Below are 13,111 nucleotides of genomic sequence, written 5' to 3' on the forward strand. Positions count from 1 at the left end.
ACTGTATCAGCATAATCCCCCCCCCCCCCCCAATCATGATCTCAATGTCAATGTGGTCAGAATCATCTGAAGAAGGCACAGGAACTGTAATGCAAAAGTTTTGGCTTAATACAAATAAATAAAACTCCCATAGAAACATGTTACAAATAAGTTATACATTTCTGTTTAGAAGAATATATATAGGAATATTCCTACATTTATTTAAAAAAAAAAAAAAAAAAAACGCATTGAAACCAGAACATTAGCAATCACCTCATTGTGAGATGAATAGATCTATTTCATTTCCACGAGCGCTACAACGGTGTCCGTCTGTGTGTCAGCCGGAGCCTCGGTACTGTCATATATCACAACCGCCTCGCCCGTCATGGTTTCATCTGAGCTGTCAACAAACACCAGGTCATGTCCATGGTGGAAGGCAAAAGTCTGTGTACACTGGTCACCGGCAATGATGTCTGGGGAGATGAAGGTGCTTACATCTTGGGAGCCTGCGCTGTATGTCTTATCAGAAATGGTGGGAGGAGCCTGAGAAGGGAGGGCGGAGTCAGTGTCAGAAGCCTCTGGACATGGAGATTGGTCAGTATGGCTTCCTGGTAAAACCTCCTCAGCTCCTGTATTCTCCTGTACAACCAGAGTCTGAATGACATCACCTGAACTCTCCCCCGGACCCTCACTGGAGATCTGTGCAGACGCTGCTTGCTTTGGAGAACTTGCACTAAGTGAAAGAGATGAAGTTTCCATAATGTTTTCTTCACAAGGAACAGACTCTGGATTGGTGTTCAGGTTACCAGCCTCTTCCTCCATTACATTTGGGTGCAAGATTTCAATTACTTCTTCAGTACAAGTAATTGTAACCTCAGAACTTGTGACGTTTTCACAAAGTGACTCATCGGCCAAGGAAATAGGATCTGTGCATAATAATGGGTTAAATTGTACATAATGAAAGTGCATAACAAATGCCTGTGAGGTGGCTCTAAAATAACCATCACTCCCCACACCTATGTGGTCTGTGTCAATATCTATAATACTGCTCCTATATGCAAGAATATAACTACTATAATACTGCTGCTATATACAGGAATATAACTACTATAATACTGCTCCTATATACAGGAATATAACTACTATAATACTGCTCCTATATACAAGAATATAACTACTATAATACTGCTCCTATATACAAGAATATAACTACTATAATACTGCTCCTATATACAAGAATATAACTACTATAATACTGCTCCTATATACAAGAATATAACTACTATAATACTGCCTCCTATATACAGGAATATAACTACTATAATACTGCTCCTATATACAGGAATATAACTACTATAATACTGCTCCTATATACAAGAATATAACTACTATAATACTGCTCCTTTATACAAGAATATAACTACTATAATACTGCCCCCTGTATACTAGCAGGTGAAGTAACAGTGGATATATGTTCCCAGCTTACCTGTCCTCTGCTCTTCCACCTGTGTGTCTGCAGCGCTCCCTGTGGTGACATCATTGGTTGAGCTCACAGTTTCCAGTTCATCTACTTTTAGTCGTTTTGCTGGTGGCGTCAGCTCCTCTCGTGGACACTAGCGCAGTGGATATTGATAGGATCGGTCAGTAATCATCAGTCATAACCAGAAGAGTAGAAGCAGAAGTAGCAGCGACCTCTTACCTTGTTTTCTTCAACTGACTGTATCTTCTCTTCTGTCACAGTTGATGTCACAGGTGGAGAGACCTTAGTAATCCTCTCTGCTGAAATGTCCAGTGATGCTGCCACCTAGGGTACAGAAAGTGAAAAGACTTTTAATTTACTTTTATTAAAAAATCTCCATTCTTCCAGTACTTATCAGCTGCTGTATGTCTTGCAGGAAGTGGTGGTTTCTTTCCAGTCTGACACAGTGCTCTCTGCTGCCATCTCCGTCCATGTCAGGAACTGTCCAGAGCAGCAGCAAATCTCCATAGAAAACCTCTGTGATTTAATAGTGGCTCACCTTACAGTCAGCTACTTCTACCGTCCTTCCCGCTGCCCCATTGCTGAAATATTCCTGAGCCAAGAGTCGCACCATGGAGTGCAGATGCTCTAGTTCTTTATACAGGTGTGGAAACACAGGTGTGTCTGGGTGGTCTTGTTTGACCTGTAAAACACATGGGGGGGGGGGTTAATCTGATCAATCCTGGCATTTATAGGGTGAAAGGTTCGCTTTCCATTCTTTATACAATGAGCCATCTCCATACTGCGACCTACCTTTACAAGTAAGAAGTCATAGACCGAAAGCCGTGCAGAAAAACATGGTGCAACATGTTCCTTTAGATCTGCATCTTCACACTGCTCAATAAGCTGTGATGATGGAGAGAGAAAGATAGTGAGTGCAGCTCTGGAGTATAATACAGGATGTAACTCAGGATCAGTACAGGATCAGTAATGTAATGTACACAGTAACCCCACCAGCAGAATAGTGAGTGCCGCTCTGGGGTATAATACAGGATGTAACTCAGGATCAGTACAGGATAAGTAATGTATGTATATACACAGTGACCCCACCAGCAGAATAGTGAGTGCAGCTCTGGAGTATAATACAGGATGTAACTCAGGATCAGTACAGGATCAGTAATGTAATGTATACAGTAACCCCACCAGCAGAATAGTGAGTGCCGCTCTGGGGTATAATACAGGATGTAACTCAGGATCAGTAATGTAATGTATGTACACAGTGACCCCACCAGCAGAATAGTGAGTGCAGCTCTGGGGTATAATACAGGATGTAACTCAGGATCAGTACAGGATAAGTAATGTAATGTATGTATACAGTGACCCCACCAGCAGAATAGTGAGTGCCGCTCTGGGGTATAATACAGGATGTAACTCAGGATCAGTACAGGATCAGTAATGTAATGTATGTACACAATGACCTCACCAGCAAAATACTGAGTGCAGCTCTGGAGTATAATACAGGATGTAACTCAGGATCAGTACAGGATAAGTATTGTAATGTATGAACAAAGTGACCTCACCAGCAGAATAGTGAGTGCAGCTCTGGGGTATAATACAGGATGTAACTCAGGATCAGTACAGGATCAGTAATGTAATGTATGTACACAGTGACCCCACCAGCAGAATAGTGAGTGCAGCTCTGGGGTATAATACAGGATGTAACTCAGGATCAGTACAGGATAAGTATTGTAATGTATGTACATAGTGACATCACCAGCAGAATAGTGAGTGCAGCTCTGGGGTATAATACAGGATGTAACTCAGGATCAGTACAGGATAAGTAATGTAATCAAACTCAGGATCAAACAGGTAAAAGGGGGCGAGGCTTTATTTAAGACCGGCTTACTTGTATGAAGGTCTTCATAAATCTCCCCCTTTGTGTGTAGGCTTTGGTGTAAAATTATCGCAAATCTTTTTAGATAAAAACAAAATACGGCACTGAGAATTAAAGTGTCACTATAATCATGGAAAAGTTTTGACATATCATAGAGACAAGTCAAAAGATTAGATCGCTCTAGGTCTTTGTGTTCAAATCCGTACCGATCGTCAGAAAGAGCAGGGAGAGGACCACGCTGCAGCACGTCCACTCCCCCACTCCCCCACCCCCCCCCCCCCCCGCTCTGTGTCAGCATAATCAGTCGGGCTCCATAGACTTACATTATGAGACAGACTCATGTGACACAGAGCGGGGAGCAGACAGTCTTAGCGCCGTCTTCTCCCCGCTCATTCTCCGGTAAAGGTCTGAACTGGACCTATACCGATCCAAACTTTTGCCGTGTCTCTATGACATGTCAAAAGTTTTCTATGACGACAGCAACACTTAAAGGGCGTTTTTTTACCTTAATCATCAGCATTCCTTGCAGTATGGAGACATAACAGCAATTCAGAGCCTTCTAGCCTGCTGTTGGTTTCCCTTGTAGCACCTATATACACAGTGTACTCACCTCCCTTGCTGTCCGTGCATTCTGCTCAGAGGGCGCACAGGCCAACACTTTACGTGGATATCCAAATCTCCTCCCCGACATCTGCCGCCTCCCCCGACACGTACTTGATACTGGTACAAACTCAAGACCATCTGTAGCCAGGCTTGGGAGACTGGAAGCGTTGGGGTTCAGGGGGTCCTCTATCAGCCTCTTCCTGGGTCTAGGGATCGGTTTCTGAAATACAAGACAAATTAAGCAGCGTTATTTATTATTATTGATGAGCGAATACTGTTCGATCGAATAGTAAGGTATTCAATCTATCGAATAGTTTGCCGAATATTCAATAAAGTTTTTACCTCCAAGTGGTCGAGTAGATGTTTTTCTATAAATGAATACTTGTTCCCATAGACTTTAATGGGATTGAATATTCGAATATCGGGGAGATATTCAAACGAATATCGAATATTTCACTATTCGCTCATCACTATTTATTATCCAAGAACAAAGAGACAACTAATCCAAGGCCTGTGTGTACAACTACTTCTGTCCGGCCAGACCAATGCCCAGCAACCATGCTGCATGACATCGGAAGGACTTTCGTTTTTAATGGATATGTCCATTACTTAGGTTATCATCATTAATAGGAAGTTCTGACAAGTGTCATCCAAAAGTTCTGATCAGTCAGCGTCTGAGTGCTCACTTACTGATAGAGCCAAGAGAAGCGCCTGGCTGTGTGCTTCACTTACCAACTTCCATGACAGTAATGATTTAAAGGGGTCCCCCTCATCTCAAACTAGGCTGGTGTCTATAGGGTCAGGGATGCATAAGTACAATTCCCATTCCCCTGCCTAGACAACCTTTTATAATTGTGCAACAACAGGAGGACAGCACCCCTGCTTATAGGGCATTGTATTCAGCGATCCAACATGGCAGCACCGCATTAAAAAAAACACTGCATAACCTGCGATCATTTCAGAGGCAACTAAGCTGGATGGTTTACATATCTGGTGCTATAACCCCCAGTACAGTCTATGCGGCTTGACGGGAGTTATCCATCGTTATAAAAACATGGCCACTTTCTTCCAGAGAAAGCACCACTCTTGTCTCCAGTTTGGGTGCAGGTTTTGCAACTTAGTTCCATTGAAGTGAATGGAGCTCAATTACAAACCTACACCTGACCTGGAGACAAGAGAGGTGCTGTCTCTGGAAGAAAGTGGCCTTGTTTTTAGAGCACTGGATAACCCCTTTAAGGAGAGGCACCAAGTGCAATGCATCCAGCGTTCCAATCGGGGTCAGCTCTGGAACTCCAGACATGACGGGGCCCAGGCCTTTAAGGAATTGTCTCCCTACAGCTGGTCCTTCTGTGCCCATTGGTGCCTCCTGGCTATTTTGGATGCAGCTAGTAAGACATCGGAGACACAGTACACGCTCCTCACCTTCGGTTCAGTGGGAACCATATGCCCAGCACTAGCCTGTCCGTTTTTCTTGTCATCAGACTCAAAGGGCGTCTCCATCTGCCCGTGACTCGGGTACAGCCTGTAGTGTCGGGATAACCCTCCTTTCCCCATATACGACTTCTCACAGGTCTGACACTGGAACAGGGAGTTTCTCACAGTGTATGCCGGTGGCAGGTCACATGACGCGGCCTCCTTCCCGCCCTTCTCGTCCTCCTCCGAGCTCCCCTCCGAGAAGTCTTCCGAACCTGAAGTGCTACCCTGAATCATGTCGCCCACTTTAAGGAATTTGTAATCTTTCGCTTTGTGTTTGGGAGGGCGAGATATACGCCCGGAGCGGGTCTTCACTTTTACTGACTTCTTGCGTTTGTGACCCCTTTTCTGCGTAGGGTCGGCGGGATACAATACATGAGCGCCATTCTGGGGGTGAGCCATGCAGGTTTGGGACTCCGTGTAGGCTTCCCTGCCGTTCCTGTTCAGGTCTGGAGTCCAGGGCTTCCCTGCGGGCGGCTGAGCCTGCCGGACAAAGATCTGGATGGGAGAATCCCGGGAGGAGGTGTTGACCACCAGCGGCGTCCCCGATTCCCGCAGAGACTTGACGTGCACCACCTGCGCCCCCAGGAGGCTGGGATTGGCGCTCTTCATGTGGACGGTGCTGAGGTTCAGCACCACCGGCTCCGCACTCTTCTTGGGGACTTGGACATGGATGGATTTCAGCTCCTGTAAAACAATTATAAGAGAATCAACACATATCAGGTCAACTCTTCTCATGTATAACTCATTCTCACAGCTGAGGATTTGTTACAATGTTTTAGGGCAATTCCATGTAGGCTTAACGGGATTTTCCCTTGAAGGACACTCATCGCCTATCCACATCTTTGCCAGGGATGAGTGGCTTAAAGGGTCACACAGACTACCCATTCTCTTACAACAGTGACGAGTACCCTTCAAAGAGGAAACCCCTCTAAAACATTAGCAGAACAAGCATTCTATTGAAATAATACAACCCCCATCATGAAGCTGCGTGTTGTCAGCAATGCTGGGAGTTGTAGTTATGCATGTCGGTGCATTATTTGTATTCCAGGAGTTACCTTATGGGTGAAGACTTGGGGCAGAGACTCCGCCTCCTTCAGGGCCACCTGATGGGCAACAGTCTTCAGCATTGAAATCGAGGAAGAAAACGTGGACAGTCGGGAGCCACCAGCGGGCACTGGCTGGCACTGCATGGTATCAGGCACTAGGCCAGCCTCAGTCTCTTGGGCCCGACGGGCAGTCTCCTTGGTGAGGTTTAAGGCAGTTACTATGTCCGTGCTGGCCTCCTCCACGGATTCCTCCTCCTGGCCTCCATTTACAGATCGGACGGGTTGTTCTATTTGGCCTCCAGTGACCAGATTCACACCAGGATGCTCTCCGGATAGCAGGATCATCTCAGGGTGGGTGGCCTCCTCCACCCTGGTTACCAGGTTCACCGCAACCTCCATTCCTTGGCCTTCACATCCATCAGCCTCACCCACATTGTCTTCAGTCTCCAGCCTCCCCTCAGACTGAGCAGTCTCTAGTCCCTGGTTTCCGGCCACCAGGTGAGCAGCCTCCATTCCTCCAGTCACCAGGTGGCCAGCCTCCATTCCTTTAGTGACAAGCTGGGCAGCCTCCACTCCTCCAGTCACCAGGTGGGCAGCCTCCAGCCCCTGGCCTCCGGTCACCAGGTGGGCAGCCTCCAGCCCCTGGCCTCCGGTCACCAGGTGGGCAGCCTCCAGCCCCTGGCCTCCGGTCACCAGGTGGGCAGCCTCCAGCCCCTGGCCTCCGGTCACCAGGTGGGCAGCCTCCAGCCCCTGGCCTCCGGTCACCAGGTGGGCAGCCTCCAGCCCCTGGCCTCCGGTCACCAGGTGGGCAGCCTCCAGCCCCTGGCCTCCGGTCACCAGGTGGGCAGCCTCCAGCCCCTGGCCTCCGGTCACCAGGTGGGCAGCTTCCAGCCCCTGGCCTCCGGTCACCAGGTGGGCAGCCTCCAGTCCTCCGGTCACCAGGTGGGCAGCCTCCAGCCCCTGGCCTCCGGTCACCAGGTGGGCAGCCTCCAGTCCTCCGGTCACCAGCTGGGCAGCCTCCAGTCCTCCGGTCACCAGGTGGGCAGCCTCCAGCCCCTGGCCTCCGGTCACCAGGTGGGCAGCCTCCAGTCCTCCGGTCACCAGGTGGGCAGCCTCCAGTCCTCCGGTCACCAGGTGGGCAGCCTCCAGGCCTCCAGTCACCAGCTGGGCAGCCTCCAGTCCCTGGCCTCCGGTGTGCACCTCCCCCAGGCTTCCCCCGGGCACCAGGCTCCCGTCAGGCTGCACATAGTAGACGGTGTCGCTGGGTGAGATGCTCTGCAGAAGCTCCGGGCTCAGCTCCTGCACCGGCCTCAGCAGCTCCCCGCCTTCGCCCTGCACCACCACCACCTGGCTGGGGTCCCCGTCCTCGCCAACCACCACCTGCACGTACTCCTCCATCGGTTCCATGGCGCCCATTACCGCGGCCATGTTGTCGGGGCAGCCCAGCGCCGCCATCTTTTTGGTGGCTGTGACGACGCTCCGGTCACCGTTAGGCCGGCTCCTCCGATCAGTGTAGTCACGGTGTGGCCACAGCTCCGGCACAGCCAGTCACGTGTTTCAGTGACAGGACCTCGCTACGGATCGCGGAAGGTCAAGAGTAGAGAGGGGCGGTATGAGGCGGTGCACTATGGGGGCCGATAGGGGACAAACCTCATCGCGCGTTTTCCGCTCCTAATTCCCGGATAAGGTGATGTCATGGTTATAAAGTTTACTATCAATCTGATTGTATGAAATGGGAAGCGGGGGCAGCGATTAGTGACATAAAGCGGTAAAATAAATAAAAATGAGAGCAAAAATATAGAATCAGATCAGTTAAAAGAAACTGGCCCGTACGGGGATCGAACCCGCGACCTTGGCGTTATTAGCACCACGCTCTAACCAACTGAGCTAACCGGCCTGACGGAGGAACTGCTGAGAATATGGAAAACTGCGATTCCTCAGGACCTGTGCAGTAGTGTAATGTGTAATATCATATGCCAGGAAATAACTGCCATGTAGTGACTCTCTGTAACTGCAACTCCCAGCATGCCCTGACCGCCAAAGGCTGTGTTATTCCCATACTGTGACGTCACTGAGATTTGTATCTCTGTACTGTGACATCACTGTGTATTATCCCTGTACTGTGACATCACTGTGTATTATCCCCCCTGTACTGTGACATCACTGTGTATTATCCCTGTACTGTGACATCACTGTGTGTATTATCCCTGTACTGTGACATCACTGTGTGTATTATCCATGTACTGTGACATCACTGTGTGTAGTATCCCTGTACTGTGACATCACTGTGTGTATTATCCCTGTACTGTGACATCACTGTGTATTATCCCTGTACTGTGACATCACTGTGTGTATTATCCCCCCCCCCTGTACTATGACATCGCTGTGTGTATTATCCCTGTACTATGACATCGCTGTGTATTATCCCCCCTGTACTATGACATCGCTGTGTGTATTATCCCTGTACTGTGATATCACTGTGTATTATCCCTGTACTGTGACATCACTGTGTGTATTATCCCTGTACTGTGACATCACTGTGTGTATTATCCCCCCCCCCCTGTACTATGACATCACTGTGTGTATTATCCCTGTACTGTGACATCACTGTGTGTATTATCCCTGTACTGTGACATCACTGTGTGTATTATCCCTGTACTGTGACATCACTGTGTGTATTATCCATGTACTGTGACATCACTGTGTGTAGTATCCCTGTACTGTGACATCACTGTGTGTATTATCCCTGTACTGTGACATCACTGTGTATTATCCCTGTACTGTGACATCACTGTGTGTATTATCCCCCCTGTACTATGACATCACTGTGTGTATTATCCCTGTACTGTGACATCACTGTGTATTATCCCTGTACTGTGACATCACTGTGTGTATTATCCCCCCCCTGTACTATGACATCGCTGTGTGTATTATCCCTGTACTATGACATCGCTGTGTATTATCCCCCCTGTACTATGACATCGCTGTGTGTATTATCCCTGTACTATGACATCGCTGTGTGTATTATCCCTGTACTGTGATATCACTGTGTATTATCCCTGTACTGTGACATCACTGTGTGTATTATCCCTGTACTGTGACATCACTGTGTGTATTATCCCCCCCCCCTGTACTATGACATCGCTGTGTGTATTATCCCTGTACTATGACATCACTGTGTATTATCCCTGTACTATGACATCACTGTGTGTATTATCCCTGTACTATGACATCGCTGTGTGTATTATCCCTGTACTATGACATCGCTATGTGTATTATCCCTGTACTATGACATCACTGTGTGTATTATCCCTGTACTGTGACATCACTGTGTGTATTATCCCCCCTGTACTGTGACATCACTGTGTGTATTATCCCTGTACTGTGACATCACTGTATGTATTATCCCTGTACTGTGACATCACTGTGTGTATTATCCCTGTACTGTGACATCACTGTGTAATATCCCTGTACTGTGACATCACTGTGTATTATCCCCCCTGTACTGTGACATCACTGTGTATTATCCCTGTACTGTGACATCACTGTGTATTATCCCTGTACTGTGACATCACTGTGTGTATTATCCATGTACTGTGACATCACTGTGTGTAGTATCCCTGTACTGTGACATCACTGTATATTCTTCTTCATTGGGGGGAGGGGATATATAAGGGGGGTGCACCCAAAACCGCGTCTCTCCATCCATAAAGCAGAGAGTCTGACACACAGACGGTGCTCTTTCCTTACACAGTTGCCCGGCTAGCTCAGTCGGTAGAGCATGAGACTCTTAATCTCAGGGTCGTGGGTTCGAGCCCCACGTTGGGCGATATGTTTTTCATGCTGTTTTCAGTGTTTTTCTCCTAGTGGCAGAAACTCCTATCAAATGAATATAGGGAAGTTTTATCTGTTCTCTTTCTCAGCCAGAACAAAGGGGAGGGGTCTGGGCTTCCGACTGATATGGCTAAGGGATTGCTGAGGCTATGCTCACGGCTGAGTATAAGGGATTGCTGAGGCTATGCTCACGGCTGAGTATAAGGGATTGCTGAGGCTATGCTCACGGCTGAGTATAAGGGATTGCTGAGGCTATGCTCACGGCTGAGTATAATGGATTGCTGAGGCTATGCTCACGGCTGAGTATAAGGGATTGCTGAGGCTATGCTCACGGCTGAGTATAAGGGATTGCTGAGGCTATGTTCACGGCTGAGTATAAGGGATTGCTGAGGCTATGCTCACGGCTGAGTATAAGGGATTGCTGAGGCTATGCTCACGGCTGAGTATAAGGGATTGCTGAGGCTATACTCACGGCTGAGTATTAGGGATTGCTGAGGCTATGCTCACGGCTGAGTATAAGGGATTGCTGAGGCTATGCTCACGGCTGAGTATAAGGGATTGCTGAGGCTATGCTCACGGCTGAGTATAAGGGATTGCTGAGGCTATGCTCACGGCTGAGTATAAGGGATTGCTGAGGCTATGTTCACGGCTGAGTGTAAAGGATTGCTGAGGCTATGCTCACGGCTGAGTATAAGGGATTGCTGAGGCTATGCTCACAGCTGAGTGTAAGGGATTGCTGAGGCTATGCTCACGGCTGAGTATAAGGGATGCTGAGGCTATGCTCACAGCTGAGTATAAGGGATGCTGAGGCTATGCTCACAGCTGAGTATAAGGGATTGCTGAGGCTATGTTCACGGCTGAGTGTAAAGGATTGCTGAGGCTATGCTCACAGCTGAGTATAAGGGATTGCTGAGGCTATGCTCACGGCTGAGTGTAAGGGATTGCTGAGGCTATGCTCACGGCTGAGTGTAAGGGATTGCTGAGGCTATGCTCACGGCTGAGTATAAGGGATGCTGAGGCTATGCTCACGTCTGAGGGCATCTTGTGGTGATTTTATGTATTGCATGCTTAGTATTGTCAGTCAAATGCACCAGTGGGAAACCTCTGACCTCTAGTGGCCATCATGTGTAATGGCAACTTCTTAGATGAATGGAGACTGCAGACACAATTACTCCACAAGCCTATCTACGCATCCACATAGTTGCTGGGATTATCTGCAACATGCCACATCTGTTAGTGAAGAAAAATTCGAGATAGCAAATTTGGAATGCAGCCTAAGACGTACCAGCATGAAACATAAGTGTACACTAGTGTAAAACATTATAGACTTAGAGACACTGGTATCACATAAGATAGGCTTAGATACATTGTTGTAAGATATAATTGCAGATTACACGATAATCATGCCTGATATTTTCTGACAAACAAGTCCCCGGCAGGCTTTATCTGCAACATTGTAGATTCTTTGTAATTCTGGGAAAGTTATTCTGAGGTCAAGTTACTTAATAACTCACTATAATTAATCTTCCCAGCATTACAAAGAAACTACAATGTTGCAGATAAAGCCTGTCAGGGACTTGTTTACATCATCTGTCTCAGAAGGGAGAGGTGAGGGGGGGGGGACACTGAGAGAAAAGCTCCCAAACAGTTTTTAGTGCCTTCAGCAGAAAGCAGCAGCTCAAAACTGGGGGAAGGAGACTGAATAGATATTAACAACTATGGAAGGAGTTGTTAGTCTCACCATGGGCAGCAACATATCAAAAGTTATGATGAGTGGAATACACCTTTAACCCATAGCTGCACCAGGACGTTATTTAACGTCCTCGTGCCGCTATGGGAGTTCAGAGGGGGGTCGCGCGGCGACCACCCTCTGAACTGCCGCGATCCCGGGTGCCGCGTGTAGCCCGGGCTCGCGGCTATTAGCGGGCACGGTCCGATCGCCGTGCCCGCTAATTAAGTACTTAGAAGCAGCTGTCAAAGTTGACAGCTGCTTCTAAATACTTCCTGATATGCATCCCTGGTGGTCTAGTGGGGGGATCGCCCCCCTGCGGCGCGATTGCGGGGGGGCGATCCCTGCATCCATACCGGGCCGGGGTCTGCTCCGTAATGGCGCTGATCCCGGCTCGGCATTCTATTGCTTTTGGCTGCAGCAGCCAAAAGTAATAGAACACCGATCTCATGGATTCATGCAGTATAACTATACTGCATGGATCTCTATGAGAGATCAGAGTGCATATACTAGAAGTCCCCCAGGGGGAATAACCCTAACCCCAGGGGGAATAACCCTAACCCCAGGGGGGCTTCTAGTATATGTCTAAAGTAAAAGAAAAAAGTATTTTTAATAACACAAAACCCCCTCCCCTAATAAAAGTCTGAATCACCCCCCTTTCCCCATTTTATAAATAAAAATAAATAAATAAATTAATAAACAAACATGTTTGCTATCGCCGCGTGCGTAATCGCCCGAACTATTAATTAATCACATTCCTGATCTCACACGGTAAACGGCGTCAGCACAAAAAAAATCCCAAAGTGCAAAATTGCGCATTTTTGGTCGCATCAAATCCAGAATAATTGTAATAAAAAGCGATCAAAAAGTCATATATGCGCAATCAAGGTACCGATAGAAAGATCACATCATGGCGCAAAAAATGACACCTCACACAGACCCATAGACCAAAGGATAAAAGCGCTATAAGCCTGGGAATGGAGCGATTTTAAGGAACGTATATTGGTTAACAACGGTTTGAATTTTATACAGGCCATCAGATACAATATAAGTTATACATGTTACATATCGTTTTAATCGTAACGACTTGA

At 47.6% G+C, this 13,111-nt stretch overlaps 1 protein-coding gene across 5 annotated transcripts; it reads right to left on the reverse strand.

Moving 5' to 3' along the window:
- Positions 1–33: 33 nt before the first annotated feature.
- On the reverse strand, positions 34–8,092 carry ZNF839 (zinc finger protein 839). Of its 5 annotated transcripts, none has more exons than XM_069950409.1 (9): positions 7,562–8,092; positions 6,467–7,495; positions 5,358–6,095; positions 3,943–4,155; positions 2,252–2,344; positions 1,998–2,141; positions 1,679–1,783; positions 1,466–1,592; positions 34–905 (listed from the first exon to the last, which is right to left on the reverse strand). In XM_069950409.1, exons 1-9 carry the CDS (start codon positions 7,910–7,912, stop codon positions 274–276), a joined length of 3,432 nt encoding a protein of 1,143 aa, XP_069806510.1. In that variant the 5' UTR covers positions 7,913–8,092; the 3' UTR covers positions 34–273. The 5 variants fall into 5 exon arrangements, with proteins under 5 accessions (XP_069806510.1, XP_069806509.1, XP_069806508.1 ...); XM_069950408.1 differs by having other exon boundaries at positions 6,467–7,024; positions 7,091–8,092; XM_069950407.1 differs by having other exon boundaries at positions 6,467–7,435; positions 7,496–8,091.
- Between the last annotated feature and the right edge of the window lie 5,019 nt (positions 8,093–13,111).

This window comes from Dendropsophus ebraccatus, chromosome 13 (assembly GCF_027789765.1).
Source record: "Dendropsophus ebraccatus isolate aDenEbr1 chromosome 13, aDenEbr1.pat, whole genome shotgun sequence".
In the NCBI taxonomy this organism is placed as follows: domain Eukaryota; kingdom Metazoa; phylum Chordata; class Amphibia; order Anura; family Hylidae; genus Dendropsophus; species Dendropsophus ebraccatus.